Genomic DNA, 23,989 nt, shown 5'->3' on the forward strand with positions numbered 1-23,989 from the left:
GGAAAGAAAAAAACGACTATAGCAAGCGTGACAAGCGGGACGCGAACCCCACTCTCCTGGGTGAAAGCCCTGTGTTTGACCCATCCACTACCCCAACCAACCTCCTTACGCGGAAATTCGCCCTTACATACTACTCGCTAAATCCTATCTAACTGCTGCTCTCCCCAGTGCGTCACACAAACACGCTGAAAGACGCCTTTTTCGTCGCATCAGACGCTGACAGACACTGTCCAAACGTCCTTATTTTACGAGTTCGGAATGAGAACGGGTTGCTTCACAGTTTGCGTACTGTCTCGTCTTACAGGCAGCTGGAAAACAATTAAATGAGAGTGGTATGAATAAAAAAAAAACTTAAGTCACAGTAAAAATTAAACAGTAAAAGTTACTCACACACAATGGCGTCGTTGTCAGCATCATGTAAATCTGGACTTGCTCCGAGCAAATAGGAGGTCACAGCCTCGTTATGAGGTGAGATTAGTCTGTGAAAACAAAATGTACGGTTAAGATCGGTATAGATCTATTAACGTATCTATTTCATTATACAGCAGAATGAAAGCATATTCTTTAAATCTTACCCTTGCTCCGGTTCGTAGCGCCTACAATTTGTCTCAGAGTTGTGAAGATGGCGTACTGCTTCCTGTAAATTAGACCAAAAAAATACACTTTTATTAAGCAACTCACCCGCTTAGCTCTGCCTAATAATGAATCGCGCTGAAAGCACAGAAGCACAGAAGATGGATGGATGGATGGATGGATGGATACATTCCAGGATATAACGCTCTCACGGAAAGAGTCTTTGGATCAGAATAAAATATTTCATTTTACTACTGTGAATCCATTCGGCTTTACAGATGTCACGCATAGCGAACAATTCCAGATACATAACACATTTTGCAATGTGCATCTCTGATCACATTTTCACTCACTATGACCACTACTTTGTCATTATTAAACATTGTGCCAAAATATGAACAATAACATTGCCGTCAGTGGGCTTATTTGCTAGCTGACCACCGCTAAAGAAAAATACAGCACATAGACAGTACCTTAGAATACGTTACCTGAAACAGGTGATTTAACGTCACTGCTCATTTTACATACAGTTTAAGATAAGATACTGTAGACTTTATTAATCCCGCACTGGGGAAATTCCTGTGCTACAGCAGCTCAAAGAAAAAATTTACACACATCACAATAACACAAATACACATTAGATAGACATAGGTGAAAAAAATATACATTAAGTATAAGAAATAGAAAAAATAGAATTAGTTATAGTAATAACAGTAATAAATCAAACATATTTACACAATAGACATCCTTCTATAAACAGACAGTATATAAACACAGATATACAGATGAGTAAGGTGCAGATGAATAGAAATTAAATATTGCACAGTTGGAGGTGACATAGAGTAATACATAATAAAGTGTAGTGCAGAATATTGTCCAGTGATGGCTCATATTGCAGAACAAGCTAGCAGTGCTACATTATGATGTTGTATTAAAGAACCTGACTGCTGCTGGAATGAAGGACCTGCGGTGGGTGCAGCAGTCTGCTGCTGAAGGAGCTGCTCAGGGAACTCACAGAGTCATGTAGGGGATGAGAGGTGTTGCCCATGATTGATGCCAGCCTGGCTAACATCCTCCTCTCTCCCACCTCCTCTATGGTGTCCAGAGGGCAGACCAGAACAGAGCTAGCCCTCTTCACCAGTCTGTTTAGCCTTTTCCTGTCCCTCTCTGTGCTCCCAGCTCTCCAGCAGGATACTGCATAAAAGATTGCAGACGCTCCCACAGAGTCATAGAATGTTCTTAACAGAATCCTGCACACACCAAAGGACCTCAGCCTCCTCAGCAGGTGGAGATGAGCAGTGATGGTTGGATTGTATTGAAAGCACTGGAGAAATCAAAAAACATGACCCTCACAGTGCTCCCAGTGTTCTCCAGGTGTGACAGTGATCTGTGTGATAGATAGATAATGGTATCCTCCACCCCTATGCCTGGTTGGTAAGCGAACTGTAGGGGGTCCAGTTCTGAGCTCCCCAGGGTTCTCAGGTGTCGCAATACAATCCTCTCCAAGGTCTTCATCAGGTGAGAAGTTAAGGCTACCGGTCTGAAGTGGTTAGGCTCCCTGGGATGCGCAGTTTTAGGTACTAGGACCACACACAAAGTCTTCCACAGGACTGGAACTCACTCCAGACTCAGGCTCAGGTTGAAGATGTGCAGGATTACCTCACTGAGCTGATCTGCGCAATCTTTAAGCAGTCTGGAGCAGATTCCATCCGGGGCCTTTCTTGCCTTGATCTTTTTTAACTCCTTCTTCACCTGATTGACTGTTAGAGAGAGACTGCTGGAGGGATTTGTAGGTGCTCCCTGGAGAGAAGGATGGGGGGGAGGGGTGTGAAACATCCATGAATGGGGAATCAAAAGCAGTGGACAGGTGTGAATTGGGGGATGCTGATGTCTCAAAAGCCCTGAGAGGGGATGAGGTGGTCCGCAGTGGCCAGAGAGGAAAAGGTTGAGTCACCAACAGGTCTGAAGTCTGGTTGGAGGGGGGAGGAGAGGGGGTAGAATCAAATCTATTGAAAAAAAAGATTTAATTAATTTGCCCTGTCACGGTCACCAAAAACAAAGCCTCTACCACTGTCTTTGTTTTGACCAGAGATGGTTTTCAGTCCCCTCCAGACCTCCCTTGTGTTGTTTTGTTGAAGGCGTACCTCCAACTTTTTCCTGTAACTGTCCTTTCCTTTCCTTATCTCCCATCTGAGCTATTTTTGAATCCTCCTCAGCTCGTCTTTGTCCCCAGATTTAAAAAGTATTTTCTTTTCATTCAGCAGGGCTTTGAGCTCAGGAGTCACCCAAGGTTTGTTGTTGGAGAAACACCGAACCTTCTTAGGTACGGTGTTCTCCACACAGAAATTAATATAGTCTGTAACACAGTGAGTGAGACTATCAATGTCCTCCCCATGTGACCTACAGAGCATTTCCCAGTCCGTGGTCTCAAAACAATCTCTCAGTGCTTCACTGGCCTCCTCAGATCATTTCCTCACATACTTTGTGGTTGGGGGTTGTTTACTCACCAGAGGTGAGTAGGCAGGCAGGAGGTGAACCAGATTGTGATCTGAGCGGCCCAGCGGGGGGAGGGTGAAGAGATGCAGGGACGGATTGGCCATCGGGAATACCGGGAACAATCCTGAACGGCCAGTGATCAATACGTTTTTTTATTATTTATTTTTTTTCTTTCATATGCGACCGGCCTGGCCGGACGTTCAGCTGCAGCAGAGCGCTGTGTGTGTGTGTGTGTGTGTGTGTGTGTGTGTGTGTGTGTTTCAGACCGGGCCAAACCAATACTTTCAATCTTGAGGGGGAATACGAGTGGCCCCTCCTAACTTGGACTGATCCTCGTTTTTCCTGACATCCGATTGTCTCAAACTTAAGGCGCCGGTTTGGATTTGTATGAATGCAACAGAGACGGACGTTAAAAAATGCTGAAAAGAAAGAAAGAAGAGAAAGAAATGGGTGGGGCCGAAAAAACAAGAATGAAAAAGAAAAAAAACGTTGGCACAAGACGCAGCTAAATGCGCCAAATTAACAGACCTTTTCCGTGAAAAGGGTGCTGTGGCAGGAGGCAACGTTACAGATGAGGAAGGAGGACCCAGCAGCATGGAAAGGACAGGTGCACGATTAGTGATGTGTTTATTATACACTGAAATTATTTATATTTGCATTTAAATATAGGCATATATATTATATATGGGATAATGTAGAGCGAGGCGGTTTGCTATAAAAACGATTGTATTAGTTTCTGTTTAGTCTGTTATTACTTGATAACAGTCCGCTCAAATCAGAGCGTTGGCATGGACACGCAGGATTCTAACCATAAGGATCAGAACTATTTTATTTAGCGGAAGCAATACAATCGTTTTTTAAAACAATAAACTCCTTTTTAAATCAATACTGTTTGTCAAATTATTGATTTTTTGGTAAGTAGGTAGCCATGTAATAAAAATGTGCATCCCTTACATATTTATAGATATATTATATATTATAAACAGCAGTTTGCAGTGTCATCACACACAGACAACATCCCTCTATAAGCAAGGAATCTCTGTATCTCTGTATGTATATTAGCTGTATGTATAATTGTACATACATATATTAGCTGTATGTATAATTGTGTCAAATTATTGATTTATTTGGTAGGTAGCCATGTAATAAAAATGTGCTGTTATCATGTTATAGCCATGTATCTCTTACATATTTAGAAATATATTATATATTATAAACAGCAGTTTGCAGTGTGTCACCACACACAGACAACATCCTTCTATAAGCAAGGAATCTCTGTATCTCTGTATGTGTATTAGCTGTTAAGGTCAGTGATGGAGAGGGACAGGTTGAGGATGACCCTTGCAGTCATATTGATGAGGAGGGAGAGAAGGAGGAGGAGCAGGAGGAGAGAAGAGGAGGAGCAGCAGGAGGAGAGAGGAGGAGGAGCAGCAGGAGAGGAGAGGAGGAGGAGCAGCAGGAGAGAGGAGGAGGAGGAGAGAGGAAGAGCAGGAAACAGACAGGTAGAGGGGCAGTGTGCAGGGCTGGGTAGGCAATCATATTAGGCATATCAATCAATCAGATATTTACATATAGGATAAAATGCCAATAGTTCCACATACTAGATAATAACTTGACTGAAGCACAGATTGAATTAGAAAATGTTTTATTCTTAGTCATATTTATAACTGATGTTCTTCTCATTCATATGTAGCTGCACAATCAGTAAGCAGAGGCAGGGTCCATCACAGGGGAAGCTGAGCCAGGGAGCCAAGCTGAGAAAGTAAGGACACACACACACACACACACACATCTCTATTTTATGGGACTGCATTGTAGTTTTTGAGTATATGAATGTGAGTATTTGTAACTATTTTATCACTCCAACTGACTGTGCACATGACATGCTGGTAGTTAGCAGTATACTGTGACTTATGTGTTCCAGATTAGGTTTTGCTGACCTGGTTGTGTTCAGTGCAGTGGTGACTTGCTTATACAACCTGAGGAGGCAGGTGTCATCCTAAAGTTTCTTGAAGGTCTTCAGCGTAATCTGATTCTCTTTATACCATAAAAGCACTATTAGAATTAAAATAACTGCAAAAAATCCTTCTGCTCGTGCACCAAGGGCACTCGCGTAAAAGGCCTCTCCATCTTAAAGTCCCGGGCTGAATTTCAGTCCCAGTACGGCCCTGAAGAGATGTATGCATCTTTAGTGTTTGCATACAGCAGATCCAATGTTTTATTGTCCCTTGTGTTAACATACTGGGTGAAGGTGGGGAGTGTTGAGGACAGGGGAGCATGATTAAAGACTTCGGAGATTAGGAAGAGGGACTGTAGGTGCGATGTCTGCAGCTGTGACACAACTGTGTGTAGGAGCTCACATGCAGCTGTAGCATCAGCCGAAGGGGGGATGTAGACAGTTATCGCAATGATGTGGCGAAAATTCCCTCGGCAGGTAATATGGCCGCATGCTAACCGCTAGCAACTCAGTGTCTTTAGTGCAGCGCTGCTCCTTAACACTGATGTGCCCGGGCTTACACCGTCTGTCATTCACAAACATAGCTATTCCCCCACCCTTCCTCTTACCACTCTCCTTTGCGCTCCTGTCCGCTCTCACAAGTTGAAAGCCATCCAGTGTAACCAGTGAGTCCGTACTGAGTTCATTCAGCCACGTCTCCGTGAAGCACATGACGCTACACTCCCGGTATTCCCTCTGCAGCCTGGTTAGCGCCGTTATCTCTTCCATCTTATTGGGGATAGCTCTTACGTTCCCCATAATAACAGACGGAATGCACGGTTTGTACCGTCTTTTCCTCTCACAGTGTTTAAGTCCAGCTCTGCATCCCCTCCTTCTCCTAAATATTAGCAACAAAACAAAATGCTGAGTGAAGATTACTACGTTTTTTTCACGTTGGTTTTTGGCAGTATGCACCCCCACTAACCTAGAAAATGTTTTTAACAATATGTGAATACAGCATGTCGGGGGAATACAACGTCTCCTGCAGCGGGGAGTCAAAGGCAGAGGGACCGCATTTCACGGTAAGGGACAGAACTCAGGCGCAGACTGGAGTTTTGGTGCAAAAGAAGCTGTTTATTTGACAGTGAGAGTGAGTTGGCAGTAGGGGGTGCTGAGTCCGAAGCAGGCTGGGGCTGACTGTTAAGGAGGTGGGTCCAGTGATGGCTGAGCAGGCAGTGGAGGTACTGGTTCTGGAGAAAGCCGGGTTGGCAGAGGAGGTGCTGGGTCCAAGGGAAGGTTGAGCTGGCAGAAGATTCTTGAAGGTGAGTAACTCTAGGAACACGGAACAGACAGATTAGATTCACAACAAAAAACAGACTGGAAATACTTAACGGAGGCTGGTGAATTTGCATACTGGCGGTAAGCAACAATCCGGCCGGGAACAGAAAGTCAGACTGGTCTTTATAGGTGGATGATGAGCAGATGAGTTGCAGGTGCGCTGATGAGGAACTGGTGTTAGGTGCGGGGAGTGAACAGCAGGAGGGGCGTGTCCACACACTGTGGAGAGTGAGGGTGACAAACAGAAAACAAAAACCCACCAACCACACTGCAGGCATAACAAACTGAAGAAATAAAACAAAACACATTCACACACCAGACTGTCACTGGGCGTGACACCGCAGGGTTTGCTAATGTTAGGTTCTTGTCTCATCTGGGGTCTAAAAAACAGTAAATACATAAAATTCAGTGCCCATAATGCTATTTTCCAAGCTACCGTAGCTGTCATACTTCACGGGACCTGGGTAAGCCTGATTTTTATAATAAATCAGCCGTTGAGGCTTTCGTCGCTGTTTGTCACGCTGCCTGAGGAGAAAATGCTGTACTCCCGCTGTTTGTTATTTGGTTGGCATGACTTTTAGAGTGATGACGTCCTGTCACTGTTCCAGTTGCTCACCCTCAAAGGGGCGAGTTTAGTGGAGCAGACGGCTCTGCAGAGTCGTGTAATTACGACTTTATGACTTTTCATAAAATACTAAAGTGTCAGCTATGACACGTCTGTTCAGAGGCTGGCTCACTTCTGACTGTGTAATGCCTCTCCGCAGTCTTTCACCACTCGTCGCTCTCGCTCTCCACTCATCTCTCACCTCTGCACTTCTCTTTACGTCCATATTCTCATCCCTTCTTCCTTTTTGCTCCCCCTTGGGCTTTTTTCCACCCAGCTCCGCTGCTGCCGTTTTCCTTCCCTTTGTTTCATCATCCGTCATCATCCCTCATCCTCCTCCTGAGTTTTTCCTCAAGTAAACACAACTGCACATGAGTGCATTTCTTTTGTGAAGAGAAACTGTATACTTTTTAATATGTTATATAACCTTAAATGCTGTCTCAAATCTTATTTTGACTATGACCAAGGTTCTACCCTTGGTGTGGTCCAGCTAATTATTAAACACCAGGTTAAGTTGCGCAGTTTTACAGGATTGCAAGTACGAGTCAAGTAAGAAATCCCCAGAGAGGATGCACCATGAGGTGTTTACTGGTTTTCTCTCTCATGTGACAACCCCTGCTAATATGTCCACAGGGCATCAGGTCCACAGGGCAGCAAAAAAACAACAACGAAGCATGCAAATACTGATTTGAATGTTGATCACCATGGCAACAGTCAAAGCTTGGAACAATCCGGGTCAGCCCTAATTAAAACTAAATAGCAAGCTAGCAGAAAAGTAAAAATGTATAGCTAAAATAACAGAAGCTGGATGTTTCAACCATGTATCTGTTGCTCCAAGTGCTAGTAGTATGAAAGCAAACTTGATCAAGCCTACTGAAAATAATATAGAGAATAAATAAATAAATAATAAAGAATTGTGAAAGTGTGAACATGACCAGTTGCAGGAACACGTGTATGGATTCACATGTGCAAATCCACCACAGCTATGTTTTCTCTACAATGAAAAATGTGGAAACAATTCCATGAAGCTAACACAGTGACCTTTGTCATAGATACTGTATAGTTGCCATAATTATAGAACCCACGCAACTTCTAAGCAAGACCCACCCATCAATAGCATTCACACCCTACTATTGGCCAGGCGTCCATGCTTATGCAAGGTAACGAAACCCCATTTGTTCAGGTACTGTCCTGTGACCAGTCGGCTATCCTAACCTTAACTACTCGAGGTCAATGCCTAACCCCAACCAATCGGGCTGCTTCGTAGGGTGGGACTTGACTAGAAGTTGCATGGGATCCATAATAGTCTATATCCTTGATGTTCCACTTCGGGGATTGCTCCGTTGCTGCCAGAAAATCTGCCGGATTTCACTCATTTAGGCCGGATATCCGTTGCCTTGGACTTCCTTTGTGTTGGCATGTTAAACTCTGGTCGATTTATGAGGACTATGCTTAACTGCTCCTCAGATCTCTGCAAGGTAAATCCAGACAGGTAGCTAGACTATCTGTCCAATCTGAGTTTTCTGTTGCATGACTAAAACAACTTTTAAACGTACACATGTTCCTTCCGAGCCTATTTTTGCAGCGGCACTGCATCTCTACTCCGGTGCTTAGCACCGCCCAAGACGATTGTAATTGGTTCAAAGAAATGCCAATAAACCAGAGCACGTTTTCCTCCCAACCCCGAATGCTAGGTGGAGTAGTCAGACTCTCCTCCAGTGTGCTTTGGAGGAGGGTCTGGCAAAGCGAGACTAGATCCATAATAAAGCGTACATGCTGCATTGGCCCCTGCTGTTCATTGGAGTGATACGTTGACGCAGCCACCATATTGGGACGAACATGCCCACCTCTTAATGCATGTATGTCTACTGAGGCAGGAGGTCTATCCACAATTAGTAAGTAAGTAACAGTATGCAGCTGTAAGCCTTAAAGGTGTAGTAAGCGATGCTGCACAAAGATTGTTGACATTGAAACGCAACTGCCAAACAAATACAACCCCTCCTTCAGATTCACGGACAGATAACTCCTGGCACATTCACATGCTGCCTCCCTACCATCAACTGATGCCGTCTGTTGTTGATTGGCTGGAATAGTGTTTTGTGGCTCGTACACTCCTTTATATTTGTTTTCCATTTACACAGCCAGGGCTGTGTAGGAACACCAGATTTTCTTTTTTTCATTGCACACAGAAATAGAGCGCTAGGTGACCATGAGGAGATATTCACTGTATTTGACAAAAAGTGGATTAGCATCGCTTACTGCACCTTTAATATGATGTAAACAGGTGAGTTATATAAAAATTCAACCCCCGTACAGTTGTCATAAAGAGTGAAATTAGCTATAGAGACCAAGACCATTTTTGTACCAGGCTGTAAACATGTTTATTTCTGCTGTAAAGTTGGGATTTTTTTTTTAACAATAGGGTCTATGGGGATTGACTCGCTTCAAGGGGCCACTTAAGGAATGCAGTTCAGCCCCTGAGCTGCCGCTTCAATAACATTCATGCTTATCTGTCTTATCTTATCTGACCCTTTTTTCCACCGTTAAACTAGCAAAAGTGGATTCGTACACGCCCTTAACGCACCTGCGCCAGGCGCTTAGATCATTAAAATAGGGCCTATCAGTGTGCTTTCAAGCCTTTGTTTAACAGAGAGCGTCATCTAGTGGCCTCAGAAAATAAAGAAAATGCTTCACAAAGCTTCATGAGGCTTCATTTGACCATCAGTACTTTCCACATCTACCATCCTATATACAGCATCAGAGATTGTGTACATTATAAAGGCTTTATAATTACAACACAGATTTTATTCCTAGAGAGTACTGTATGATCTCATCTTTTTTTAGGCCGTTGTCAAATACATTTGTTTCCTGATCTGATCAATGAATATTGACCATCTTTATTTTTTGTTTGTTTCACCATGAGGAAGTTCAAGCCCTCTGCTCAACATGTCTGATTGTCCCTAACAATAATGCCCCCATCCATTTTAGCATGTGTCAGCCATCCCAACTAGTTAAGTTTAGGAAAAAGATTGTGGTTTGGATTAAAACTCCCGAAAAAACGAACATGCATTTACTGGGTGAAAGTATTGAAATTATATTATTATATTAGATTTTGCGAGATTTTGCGTAACTATTGCCTAACGGCCATAACTGTATCCCTTCTAGCCACAACCCTCCCAACATGGGGAAATATTGATCAATGACCTGCACTTCAAAACTGCTTCCTCTCCTCTTCTTGTCCCTCTTATTCAATTTTCCTGATGAAAGAATACTGCAGGTCTAACAAAGAGGGTAGGCAAAATGTGTGTGTGTGTGTGTGTGTGTGTGTGTGTGTGTGTGTGTGTGTGTGTGTGAATTAGATTGGGTCCTGTAAGGTGCTTTGGGGAGCTTATCAGAACTATAAAAAATCATCTGTCCTGAATAATAAAATATAAAATAGTTTAAAAGGTGCAGTGATGCATTCTGCCCCCCCCTCCGAAACCGAAGTTGAGGTAACTCTCCCTTACTTTCTTTTTTGATACAGAGGAGTTATCAGCACTTTTACGTTTCTCTGCCATGTTTCGTTCATAAAATAGTGATGCCGTGGCGGCAGGAAAAACGAGGATGACAGCAGCTAGCAGCTGACTTGATGACAGCAAGGGTCACAGGTTAAGAGAGAACAGAAATATATAGTTTTTATACAGACTTTTGTATACATTATACTTTATATTCTAGTGTATTATCATAATTTGTTTAACATGTGCAAATATTTTTTTTTTTTTACCTCAACCTCAAACCAGATAAACACTTGCGCCCCCCCTGTGATCTTTGCCGCCCCCCTTAGGGGTCCCCGGACCCCAGGTTGGGAACCACTGCTCCAGAGGACAGGTCATGTCACGTCTTGAAGTGTATTCCCCCCTAAAAAAAACAGTAGTGCGGTAGTAGCTGTTAGCTGCTAGCTGCAGTCCGGTGAGTGCATTAAGCCAGGCTTCTGTGATAATCATCCCAATAAAAATCCCCAGAGTGCCCGGTGGTCTGGTGGATGTCCCGGATAGGACAGATCATGCCTTCGCAGCAAAAAGTTTAGATTATTTCCCCCTCAAAAATAGGTAATTGAGCACTGTAGTGATTATGACCATATCAGTAACTATGTAACTACATGGAAACGGGATAAACGATGTCTGTGGCTTGCACAGTAATAGCGTTACTGAAGCTTAGCTGTAGCATTGCGCTGTCTCCTGGGAATTCAGTCGTAGAAGGAAAAGGTAAACAGTAGTGTGCAGATTGGAGCGTAGTGTGTGAAGAGCGGAGTTGTTTACAAGGAAGGAAGCTTGGAGTAACGTAACTATGGAGAATATAGCAGATATACAACACACGGAAGAGCCTTTTGAGTTTGATGGTCGTCCTTATTTATTCAAACCCGAGTATACAGACGAAGAACTAGCCTCACAAGAGTTGGAAAGAACGAGACAGACAGAGGGGCAACAGGCAGATGAACTTGCTGCTCCAAGCGCAAGCTAAAGCTAGCCTTCAGTAACTGGAGGACATAGCAACACCTCCGCCGCTCCGTGGATTGTTATTGGGATGATTATCACAGAAGCCTGTCTGAATACACTCACCGGACTGCAGCTAGCAGCTAACGGCTAATGGCTATCAGCTAGCAGGGCAAGCTAGCTACCGGCAGGATCGAGACAGGGACCAGGGTAGGTGAATTTAAACAATGTCTGAATTGAAAATGCATCTTGTTGACATGTAAGGGCCCTGTTCATGTGGCACAGACATATTAATTGCATTTTGTGTCTGTTAAGAGGCACAAAGGCACTCTAAAACTTGCCCCGACAACTGCCGTTTTAGCTCAGGGGACGCTTGTACGTGTAGCTGCAGCAGGGGCGCCGCCAGGAATTTTGGGCCCCATCACAAAAAATCAAATTGGGCCCCCTCTGTGCAGCTGTTGTCACCACATCTCTAGGACCTAACAGTCCCATCAAAAGCTTTACATAACTCAAATTAAAGGCTTGCAACTGTCTTGCTTCTTGTAGTTCAATACAGTTAATATTGTCTCTATCTTACATGCAGGCTCAGGTAAGCTACCCACTGTTTCCAACTGTCCAGCATCCAGTACAGACAGTAGGTTTTTTTTTAAATTTTATTTCATAATGATCATTATGTGAGAAAATAATTTTTATTAATGTGTTTGAATTTCTGTCATTAATAAATATTTAATTTTCTTTTTTGTAATGGTAAAAAGAGCAATAGAGACAGAGAAAGACTCCCTGCAATGATGCTAACTGGCATGTCATTGAACACAATGTTGCTCACCTTCTTCACTGGGACAGGGAGGGGCACAGTTAGGGGGAGACTGGGGTGCTGCTGACTCATCTGTTGTTAACTCTGCTAAAAGGGGCAATGATTTAATATGAATATCTTGCTAAACATTTCCCTGCACTGATTAAATGGTTATTAAATGTAGGCTAACACTAGTCTGTAGCTAGCTAGCTTATTTCACTATGGACATTAAGCCAACAGGTTAATACCACTCACAGACTATAGGCTACCCACCTTTCTTGGTGAAAAACAGTACTGTTTGACACCCTTTCCTTTGTCTTTCCTCTCTCTCTTTTCTTTTTCCTTTTTTGAAAACCAGATATTTTTTTATGTAACGTTACTTGGCAACATTGTGGTTACTGTAGTTCTGGCGCATCTACTGACTGCAACTAAACACTGTCACTGAGTGCGCTAAGGCAGGACCAAACCATTTCATTTCAATATGGATGTTTACTTTTTGGTCAATGGGGATATTTAACTTTTACTGCCAAAAACAAGTAAAAACAAAGAGATCATTAATTTTATTATTATATTTGAAATATATATCTGAATGATGATAGTTTAATAATTTATTAGTTTTTACCTATTTTTTGGGGCCCCTGTCAGTCATGGGCCCTTGGAATTGTCCTAACTTTTCCCCCCTATACGGCGCCCCTGAGCTGCAGCTTCTCCATGTTGCCTGCACTGATTCGGGTCGGGTTTTTTTCTATCGAAAGTACTCGAAGCGATCAAGATTAACATAAAAATTGGCCGGAATTCTCCTTTAATTAGCTTTGTAGCAACTCATTTGGCAATGGCTTGAATGTAACGGACATTAATATCACAAAGGTACGCACTAAAGCTTTAAATAGTGGGTTTGCTTTGATATGAACAAATCCTGTCTTTGAGATGAAACGCCACATGAATAATAAATTAATTAATTTTGTGTGTGTATGGGTGTGTGTTACAAAATTCACAAGACATTTAAACTAATACATGCAATGTTTTCAATAAGCAATGGCAAAGTTCTGCACCTAAAAATACATTGACAAAATGTTGTGTATTTTCTTTAAGGGTTAGATTGGACAAACTCTGACAATAAAAACAACATATGAACCACAAATCAGTTTCCCTAACAGGTCTCTACTCCTCAGCTTTGGCAATAAATGTGCAACATCCAAAAAATCCTTTGAAGACTTAGTGTTTCCTTGGGTGATTTGGTGAAAAAGCGGTGCCTAATCAACACCTCTTTAAGATCAAATAAAAAGATCTCTGTCGGGATCTTCCAAAAAAACAACGAAATCATGATGAAATAATACAGGAAATGATTAAACAGCCACATACCCAAGGCAATTCTACTGTACACTGTACACTGAGCCTCCTCTGACTGGGTGAAATAAACAGTGAGGTTCTTATTTAGAGCTGCAGGTTAAATATTGCCTTTTTCTTACTGCTATCAAAAGTAATTAAAAAACATACTTATTGCTTAGAAAATAGTTACTCATTTTCTGTTGCCCTAAATGTGGTCAATGTCCCCTTTTTTTCTTCTAACATTAGGATCAGTCAGTTCAGTTTTCTCTCCTGAATGATCAAATGGCATCAGTATCCAGTGTTGTTACTTTTTTCTAAGATCAAATGACATCAAATCACATAAAATTAGGATATTTTTGCACAGAGACAGTCAACCTTTCCCATTCCCATCTAAGTAGTAGAAACATCTGGTCCAGTCAGTGTTGTGTATGATGCTCTATTAGAATTTTTTAATTAATTAATGTTAATTAAATTCAAGCTCTTAATTTGATAAGGCATAAATGATCAATGTGGTGAAATGAAATTAAGATTCCACGATTTTAGTTTAATCCCAGCAACATGAGCAAAAGGATGCATTTTACTTCAAAGCTTTTGCAATAACAGCAATGCTAGCAGCTATGTGAAGCTGTACCTAGACACAGCCGTTCTTTGAGCTATATACTGTATGCTAATGTGAGCAAGCCAACATGCTCACAAAGACAATGCTGATGATTGGCAGGCAATGTTTACCATGGTAATTTACCATGTTAGCATGCTAATGTTTGCTATTTTGCACTAAAGACAAAGTGCAGCTGAGGCTGATATCAATCTGATGATGGTGAAGGGGGGGTGACCATCAAAGTTATTATTATTACGATTCATCCTGTGGGGCAGGGCTTCAGATTTCAACTTTTTACATGGGTTGCACTGGGCGCCTAATTTTTTTTACCAGTACATAAATAATGTTAAGCGTTATCTTTTGTCAGTTCCAATACATACAGATTTGTTTTACACATTATGGAAATTATTCCATAATGATGATTTTCTTTTCTATTTATTATTACTGAATATATATACAATTTATTATTGGTTGTGGTTAGATTCCCTGCGTGCTTTAAAAAAATTAAAATAATGCCTTTATTTGATAGGACAGCTGAAGATATGAAAGGGGGAGAAAGAGGGGGATGGCCAGGAACGTCACTAGGATTGGAAGACAGGGGGGCTTAGCCCCAAGGGTATGCAAAATCTTTGCACTCACATCTTTTATTACTGTATTAGAACTACCTTATGTCAACAGCCAGTCAAGAAGCCAAGATGTTAACAAGTGAAAAGCGACAGACATATTCTCTTCTTTCATTTCTCCTCTGTTGAACAAAAGTTACTCTAATGTTAGCTTTAAGACACATCAAAGCTACATGGGTGGAATTTACTTAGGCCAGACTGTGCTCCTGCTGAGTTCTTCTGTAGGCTATGACTAAAATGCTGTCTGTCTGCTCATGTAAATGTGTGGTAAAGTAATACCATATCTAATTCCTCTTTCTATTAGATAAGTTGCAGTAGAGCCCGACCGATATGGATTTTTGCGGGCCGATGCCGATATTAACTCGAAAAGAGCCAATTTATAAGCCGATATTTTGATTTTGAAAATAAACTGGATATTAGACCCATTTCCTATAAACTGCACTTACACAACATTCAATAGCAAAATATCTGCCTGTTCTATGTATGTGGGCTGTATAAACCATTTTCCAGAAGGGATTATGTAAAAAAAAAGCCTTAGATTACAGTCTCAATGACTAAACAATTGCACATCAAAAGTATATATTTTTTAATGATCAAAAAACAGTCTGGTTTTAAACATTTAACACTTTTACTTACTTCCAGTTGAAGCTGGTTTTAACAGTCTGTGTACTGTAAATAAATTATAATACTAAAGTTAAAGTAAAAGAGCTATACCAAACAAATTCAATATTCCACAAAACCATGTCAATGAATTGAAAATAAAATTAAAATAAGTTAAATGTATAGCTACATATAAAATAAATAAATAGAAAATATAAAATAAATAAATAATACCAAAATATAATTAAAACAATGTAGAATGTTCTCAATATATACAACACACAGGCAAGAGGTTTTCCTCCTTCACTACTTTTTACAAATTATACTTTTAGACTTTTACTCTGTCTTGCTCTGAACTTTAATATTTGAACAGTGTTTTGAAAAATGTCTTGAACAGGGTGCTCCTTAGTACTGCCAGTTGAGAAGTGGCAGGTTGTAGTACAGGAAGCACAACATCCCTGCATTGGAACCTGTTAGAGAGCTCCTTCTATCTTGATAGATGGCCCCGACAGTGCTGAATACCGTCTCACTAGGGACAGATGAAGGTGGAGGAGTGAGAAACCTCCTGGCCAATGGAGCCAGAGTCTGGAAGCGGCCAGCGTTTTGCCTCCACCACTGCAGGGTGTCACCTGATGATGATGATGACAAATACAAATGTTATATACTTAATATACAAAAGCATAACTTAATTTGATATCACAGAAAAATAAATAGTGAAAACTGTTTTGCGATCAAGAACGGGCTCTTGAAGATACCGATCCAGCTCCTCGTTCAGACTCTCAGACACCCCTGTCACTGTTTGCTGGCTCTGCAACATGTCCTCGTAGAGATGGTCAAGCACACTCTGCTTCTGGTCTAGGGACTTCTCCATCCTAGGTTTCTTTGAATATCCCTCGGCATCCTTATGAGTGGCTGCTGAGCTTGCTTGATGTTGTTTGTCTGCCTCTTTTTCAAGCCAGGTTTTGGCCTTCTTGGTTGTGCTGTCAGAGAGGGGACGCTGTTTGTAACGAGGATCCAGCACACAGGCCAGCACTGCTTCTTTGGACTCTGCAATCTTGGAAAACCTTCTGGTTAAGCTGTCGAGCATGACCTTCCTCAAAGTCTGAATTCCTCTAGTTTCAGGACCCTGAGTCTCCAGAAATCTTTTCAAAACCTCAATGGTGGGGATGATGCATGATGCAGATGCATCAGACTTACTCACTTCTAGAGTAATTTCCTCAATTGGTTCCAGTGTGTTGATCAGCTTTTCGACCAGGTCCCACTCCTCCACACTTGGACATGGAAAATGTCCAAAGTCCCCAGAGTAGACTGTCACTGCTCTCTTTTGCTTCTGCATCCTTTGGAGCATATGCAATGTGGAATTCCATCTGGTTGGGCATGCCTGGAGAATGCGGTGTTCAGGTAGACCAACATCCTTCTGAATTTTTTCAAGCCTCTGCTTGGCAGGGACTGAATGACCAAAATGGGTTGCACACCTCTTCAGTTTGGCCAGGATGTCACCTACAGCTCTCTGTGCCTGGAGGCCATCATTCACAACAAGCTGGAGGGTGTGAGCACTGCAGCTGAGGTCAGGCATCTCCACCAACCTCATCCCCTTAACAACATTGGCTCCACTGTCCCTGAGCACCAGCAGCACACGTTCACTGTCTATATCCCACTCGGTAAGCATGTCTAAAAACAACTGTCCAATGTACTCACCAGTGTGAGATCCACTAATGGCTTTCACATTTAGGACAACTTGCACCCTGTTCCATTCTTCATCGATGAAGTGAGCAGTCAAGCTCATTAGCAACTCAGTGGACCCTGACCAACAATCTGTTGTAAATGCAATATGCTTTGCATTTTCAACAGCCAAAAACTCCTTTATCTTGATCACCACTTTTGCATGCACATGATGCAATTTATCTGTGCGATAAAACTTTTCTGTCTTCAGAGTGTACCTAGGCTCTGCAGCAGCCAGCAGCCTTCTAAACCCCACACCTTCCACCACAGAAAAAGCTTGGATGTCTGTCGCTATCATCTCCATTACTTTTTTGTCCAGGTTTTTTGCCCTTGGATCTGATGGACCCCATTTGAGTACCTTATCAAATGCTTGTGACAGGGTAGGCTGCTGTGTTCTAACAGAAAGAGTTTTTTGTACCTCACTCTGCTGCTGTGCCTCTTTATATTGCTCACTGTGTTTGGTTTTCAGATGAGTCCACAAATTGGAAGTGTTTTTCTGCTTTGCTTTGATAGACCCCTGGCTTACATTAGCTGCACATATATTGCAGAACACTGAATTAGAGGAATCTTTGCAGAAGTAGTCCCACACTTTGCTGCTACAGCGTTCACCTTTTTCAGCCATCTGTAGGGCAGAAAGAGAGACAGAGAAAGAATAAGCATGTGTATTAATAATATCACCATGTATCATTACTCATGTCATCATTACAATTATAATAATAATAAACAGGGATCTCCTACATAGGCAAAAATGAGAAATATAGAGAAATATTTTTTTATTTTTATTTGTCAAGCAATAGGTATTACCTATTACCTATTTATATTTAACAATATTATTACAACATTTTCCTGTTATGTCTGTAAAGCTGCTTTGAAAAAATCTGTATTGTAAAAAAAAAAAAAAAAAAGCGCTTGTTCAGCTCACATTTATTTACATGTCCCCTCTGGTTTAATCATTTCTGACGCACCTACTGTAGTTACTGTAACTACACTATATTTGCTCTCACAGACACATTCACAACGGTCCCGTATATCTTCTCCTCTTCTCTTTGTGCAGTCTGAATCAAAACATCGTCATGCGCTGGCGAACGTAAAGTTAGCCTACTGTTACCGGCTTTCAGCTCAGAGAAGATTACGGAATCAATTCGAAGTTGAATGGTTAACGTTAGTGTCATGAACACACCGCTGTCAATTTTGAGAAGAACCACCTTCAAACAAGTTAATAGCAAGCATTTAAGGGGCGTGCTAAAAAGGAAGCTATGTTAGCGTTAGAATAACGTAACAGTTGTTGTTTTTTCGAGGCACACTGTACATAACTTCTAGTCATTGACTACACGCGCCCCCCTGCCACAGTTACGCGGTCATTATGTGGGAAACACTGCAGATATATTTAGAATAAGTTAAACGCTAACGTTATAGTTTGACCTCTTATTAATGTTCGCGCTCTTCCACTGATAAACATGGTATTAGTTAGCTTTGTAGCTAATCTAATATAGCAATGCATTAGCGGCTGTAGGTGATGTTACAGAATATTTAGAAGTGATAATGATAGAACCGTTAGCTAGAACTACCACACCGTTTTTATATACAGTGTATGAACTAAATCTACAATCATTTCACATGACGAACGACAGACTCACCGTCAAAACAGTACATCTCCATGCCGGGTGTAATGCTCTGCCACTGTCTTGGCTGATAGCTTTCTTCTGTAGTGGATTTCTGGCGCTGTTGTCAACTGGGGAGTTGCAGACCTCCCTCTGGTGGGCAAACTATGCAACACTCATAACATGAATGAAGCATGAGACTCTGTTTCTCATGTTTCATCAGCCGTTATAAACGCCGATGCCGATTTAAATGCAATTAGCTCATATCGGCCGATAATATCGGCCGGCCGATATATCGGTCGGGCTCTAAGTTGCAGGTTAAAATAAGACTATTTTATTACTGTTAAATGTCAACATCCAAAATGTCACATCAAGCACAAATCAGTAAAACGGACAAAGGTCAGTGTACTATGACAAATAGCAGTACAATAGAAAAAATAAAATAATAAATAGCCATTGTTGCACATTTTATCATGTAAGCTGTTGATAGGATCCTATTTAAAGTGGCTACTGTCTGAATTTAATAACCTGATGGCGGATGGAATAAAAGATTTGGAGTAACGATTACTAGGCCTATATGTAACTACAGGTATGTATGCATGTATGTAGCCTATGTATGAATGATTGCTTTTTAATTTATTATATTTTCACTGCCAACTAAAATATCCCCTTTCCTTTACCTCAAGTAAAAGTAGCTAAAGTTAAGCAAGTAAAAGTCATTAACAACAACTTACAATTTCAGTCTGTATCACTCACTTCGTTGAATCAATCTTCCTTCACCAGTCGTGTGTGTGTGTGTGTGTGTGTGTGTGTGTGTGTGTGTGTGTGTGTGCGTTAGGGCTGTTGGAACGCATTCCGAAAGTCGCATATACTTTGAATAGTAAAAAAATCAATACTATTTAAATGCTGAAATTACTATTGGCTTAGTTATCAATGCCGTTAGCATCGTGGCTAACACTATTGCTACTTAGTTTATGACAAATCGTTTCGGCTGTGCTTTCTAACATGTCATTGTGCTAACCGAACAACGTTAGCCTTCGATACACTTTACAGAGTTCTCTGTTGATTTGTGTTTGTCACTGTGTGCGTGTTGGAATATAATGTAAACAGAGAGTGGCGTGCCAGAAATGCAATGCACCATGACGTAGGTCCACTTCAAGGCCAGGCTGATGTTGCAAGTCCCTCTAGTGAACAGAACATGTAACAAAAACCCCATGCTTATAGTGGCATTGACAATGCATAAGCCTGAGTAGTGTAGTACATATTTGGAACAGGCTGCATTTGAGCATTAAATATTCAAATATTATTCAAATATTTAAAAAAAAATAACAAATGAAATTCGAATGGTAAGACTGACAGCTCTAGTTTGTGTGTGTGTGTGTGTGTGTGTGTGTGTGTGTGTGTGTGTGTGTGTGTGTGTGTGTGTGTGTGGTGGAGCGCGTAAGAGAATGACGGTGAATACAGAGTGATCGATGAGCAGAGAGGAGTTTAAGTTTATTAAGATTAGGGATGAGCGAGTACAGCATTATCTGTATCTGTATCTGTTAACCATATGAATTATCTGTATCTGTATCTGTACTCGGACTGGGCGGGGCGGGGCCTAACCCGGAAGTGGGTGGGATTTAACCCGGAAGTGGGTCTGTTTGTCTTTAAATGGGCGGGGCTTTAACCGGTATGTTATTTTAAGCATGCAATTGATATGGGTTGATCAGAAATTGTTATATTTATTGCTGATTAGAAAACTATTTACATGACAGCATCAGCATTGAGCTTCAGATCAATGGTTTTGATCATGATAAACAAACTATATACAGAACAAGAACAATGAATACAACACATGCGGTTGCAATTATGAAGTAAAATGTAATGAACAACAGTTTTCATACTCAACATAACTTTCTTTTTTTAACTTTAAATTTTTTTATGATCAGTGTGATTTTTTGTTTTTGGTTCTTTTTTATTTTTTTTATTTCCACACCAGGTATGTGTGTGTGTGTGTGTGTGTGTGTGTGTGTGTGTGTGAGTGAGTAAGAGAGAGACAGAGAGAGAGAGGGGGGGGGGACTGTTTTCTACGGATCAAATAGTCCGATGCTGTTTTTCAGATCTGTTTAGAGCCAGCTGACGGTTTAAAAAAGAAAAAAAATCTCCGACAGGCAGAGACGCAACGCGAGTTGCATTCTACCAAGCACCACGTCTGAACAAACCCCACGTTTACCAGAACTCTACTGGTTAATAAGTAAGTACTACAAACCGAAGTAAAAAACAAACCTGAAGCTGAAAAAAACCTAAACGTTAACGGAAAAGACCCGCGAACCTGAGTGACTGAGGGAGAGACAGAGACAGAGAGAGCTGTTCTGTGTGACTGAGCAGAGCGGGACACCTACAGCAACACAATACATCTGTATGTGTGTAGGGGAGGGGCGCTGTGACGACTAGCCTATCACAGAACGCAGACACTGTCAGCTCCCAATGAGGATTTTTAGTCAATCCGAGCACAGATATTGACTCGTATTACTCGTATAATACTCGTACTCGGCAAAAGTGCTTTATCCGTACCGGATACTCGCCGAGTATCCGGCTCAACTCTAATTAAGATATCAAGTGAATGTACAACAGAGTTTTCAGTTTTGTGCACTGTTTCGGAAACCTGTAGCAGGACAAGTTAACACTATGTTTTCCAGCGTGATTGTGACAATGAATGTGACACCAGAAAAAGAAAAAAAAAACAGACATACTCTACTGGCGAGGGGCAGTGAAATGCACCCTGGTCCCAAACATTACTGTAGGATCTGAACTTAAGCTCCCAGCACGCACCTTTACTTTGTACCAAACTTGAATCTTAGGGAGTATAATTGCTGATAAAAACAGCTTCATACCATCTGCTCCTTATGCCTTTGGCTATTATTTAATCTTAAACCAAAAAGGAGGACAGTTTAAGTAGGACTAGGTGTTCTTTTATCAGTTTTAGAGAGATCTTATCTTGACTGTGACTCAGTTTATAAAGAGATCTAAGTATACTAGCCGTTTATATCAACATTTGAAATGTAGTTTAAAGGTATCTGGTGAAATAATCAGTGGGACAAACAAAGTTCACTGGTGCTAATGTGACTTTTTCTATCTTGTCTTGTCTGCTATCCCCAAACACTTCACAGAAGTTGAGATGGATGGACTATTAAAGTGCTTTATTCTGAAATAATAGGACACAAACACAACCACAGTTGCGCAGCATGAATGGAAAGTTGGTCAGACGTTCGCTCTCTCTCAGACCACAGCGCGAAATTTCACACAAAGCTATGTAAGGGATATTGTAGAGTGAGACGGTCATTATTGCGAATTACAAGAGTTCAATTCACAATAATGACTGGCTCGCTCTACATTATCCCGCTTATTACATGGCTACTCATACAGAGGTTACCCACTGATGACGCCTGTGTCTCGTTCGGGACGGTTAACTTTATAGCTAATGAGCACGGCTCTGCGGTGGAAGCCAGGTTGCCCCGGTGAGGGAGCTAACCATGGAGCTAATATCATTAACATTGTTAGTGATCCCTGTATCCTTCATCCTATCTCTCCCTTTGTGATCCACTGATTAGCAGTATAATCTCCATATGAACACAAATATTAATTTAAAAATGTTAAACAGAAATAGCATACTGCAGAATGCCGTGATTGTCCAGTCAGAATCCATTTATTCAACCAAGCCGTGTAATAAATGACATTACATTTAATTGACATGTAAATGTTTACTATTTTATAAATACAATTGATACAAGCCAATCACATTGACTTATTTCACATATATGTTTATCTGGAATGAAAGTTAAAAAAAAGTTTGATCATAGACTAATTTCAACAAAAACCACAGCACAGCGGTCAGTTGCACGAACAGGCATGGCGTGACTTTTCCACTAGGTGGGGCTAAGGCCCTATAGGTAGTGATGTCCAAATGAAGCTGTGTGAAGCATTTTCTTTATTTTCTGAGCCCAATGTTCAACAAAGGGTTACAATTAGTGATGGCCAAATGAAGCCTCATGAAGCTTCGTGAACCATTTTCTTTATTTTCTGAGCCCACTAGATGGCGCTCTCTGTTTAACAAAGGATTGAAAGCACACTGATTCCCATTCCTTTAGCCTTGTTCTTTAAATCAAGGGCACCATCTAGTGGGCTACAGGGGAAAAAAACTGGTTCACAAAGCTTCATGAGGCTTCATTTGGCCATCACACTGAATGGCCATTCCTTGAGCCTTTTTCTTTAAACCAAGAGTGCCATCTAGTTGGGTCATGAATATTTTGAAAGTATTTCTCATGTCAACGAAACCACTGAGCGAATCTTGTGTATTGGATGTCATTTTCCTACAGTCGGTGATTTTGTTCCGGTGCTCTGCACAGTCTCTGACAACTGCCCAGCTGCCTGCTGTCATTCTCGGCTCTCTGGAGCTTTGTCCTGTCACCCTTCGGCAGAGCTCCATGTGGACTGCCAGTAAAGAACAACCTTATATTTGTTGGTTCATAAAATTTACCAGAATTCAGTAATATGTAGGATATTACTAAAGACATTCATGTAAACTTACGTCGCAACGTCTGCTGTAAGGCCATCGTGGTCTGAGCAGATTGAAGCCCTAGCAGATAGAAGCTCTGTGACCAGCCTGATCAAGCGGCCCTCTAGCTAGTGTTACTGCAGTGTTGCCAGGTTGGTTCAAAAATGGGAAATGATCCACTTATATCCGTTAAATGTTTTTTTAAATATTTTAGTTGTGGGTCATAAAATACGCTCTAAAACATTTGTTGTTGTTCCTAGTCTGTCTTGTTCCTAGTCTGTATTTCTCCCTCAATGTCTTTTTTCTCACTCTGTGTCACTCACAACTTTCTTTTTCTTCTTTGGATTTGGCTGACCACACGCTGAGTATTGCTGCCCCTGACAACTTTCGCAGGTCACTTATCCAAGTGTTTGCGAATGCCCAGAAGATATCTTGAAATGGGTGCCTGGGTAGCTCACCTGGTAGAGTGCGTGGCCATATATAGAAGTTTACTCCTTGACGCAGCGCCTGCGGGTTCGACTCCGACTTCCGGCCCTTTGCTGCATGTCTTTCAAGTTAAATTAAGACCTGGTAGACACTGTAGAAGTGTTGAAATCAAAATGAAATCTGTTCATACAAAGAGGCCCAAAGAAACAATAAAAAAGTTACATTTGCATTTTATTATGCCAGAGTTTGTGTTATATAGACTACATCATATTAAAAACATTTAATAATGTAAAGGTCTTGATAGTTTCTTTTGTTTTTAACATTAGACAAGATTGCGCTAT

The 23,989-nt window shown here is 41.4% G+C and overlaps 1 protein-coding gene and 1 long non-coding RNA gene across 2 annotated transcripts; both read right to left on the reverse strand.

Annotated features, from left to right (window-relative positions):
* Positions 1-272: 272 nt before the first annotated feature.
* Positions 273-647, reverse strand: LOC116065568. Its single transcript, XR_004108759.1, has 3 exons — positions 576-647; positions 391-479; positions 273-308 (listed from the first exon to the last, which is right to left on the reverse strand). It is a non-coding gene; the product is annotated as an uncharacterized LOC116065568 (long non-coding RNA).
* Positions 648-15,092: 14,445 nt separating this feature from the next.
* Positions 15,093-18,761, reverse strand: LOC116065567 (zinc finger BED domain-containing protein 4-like). The gene is made up of 3 exons (XM_036001978.1): positions 18,722-18,761; positions 16,091-17,706; positions 15,093-15,999 (listed from the first exon to the last, which is right to left on the reverse strand). Exons 2-3 carry the CDS (start codon positions 17,704-17,706, stop codon positions 15,768-15,770), a joined length of 1,848 nt encoding a protein of 615 aa, XP_035857871.1. The 5' UTR covers positions 18,722-18,761; the 3' UTR covers positions 15,093-15,767.
* Between the last annotated feature and the right edge of the window lie 5,228 nt (positions 18,762-23,989).

Source organism: Sander lucioperca, chromosome 1, assembly GCF_008315115.2.
Source record: "Sander lucioperca isolate FBNREF2018 chromosome 1, SLUC_FBN_1.2, whole genome shotgun sequence".
NCBI classification, from domain to species: domain Eukaryota; kingdom Metazoa; phylum Chordata; class Actinopteri; order Perciformes; family Percidae; genus Sander; species Sander lucioperca.

Excerpts from the sequence above, each read along its gene's own strand:
- LOC116065567 (XM_036001978.1), bottom strand. The coding sequence starts at position 17,706 with ATGGCTGAAAAAGGTGAACGCTGTAGCAGCAAAGTGTGGGACTACTTC. Across the intron at positions 16,000-16,090 it reads CAAGAGCCCGTTCTTGATCG|ATCATCAGGTGACACCCTGC; the intron begins CAAAACAGTTTT and ends TTTGTCATCATC.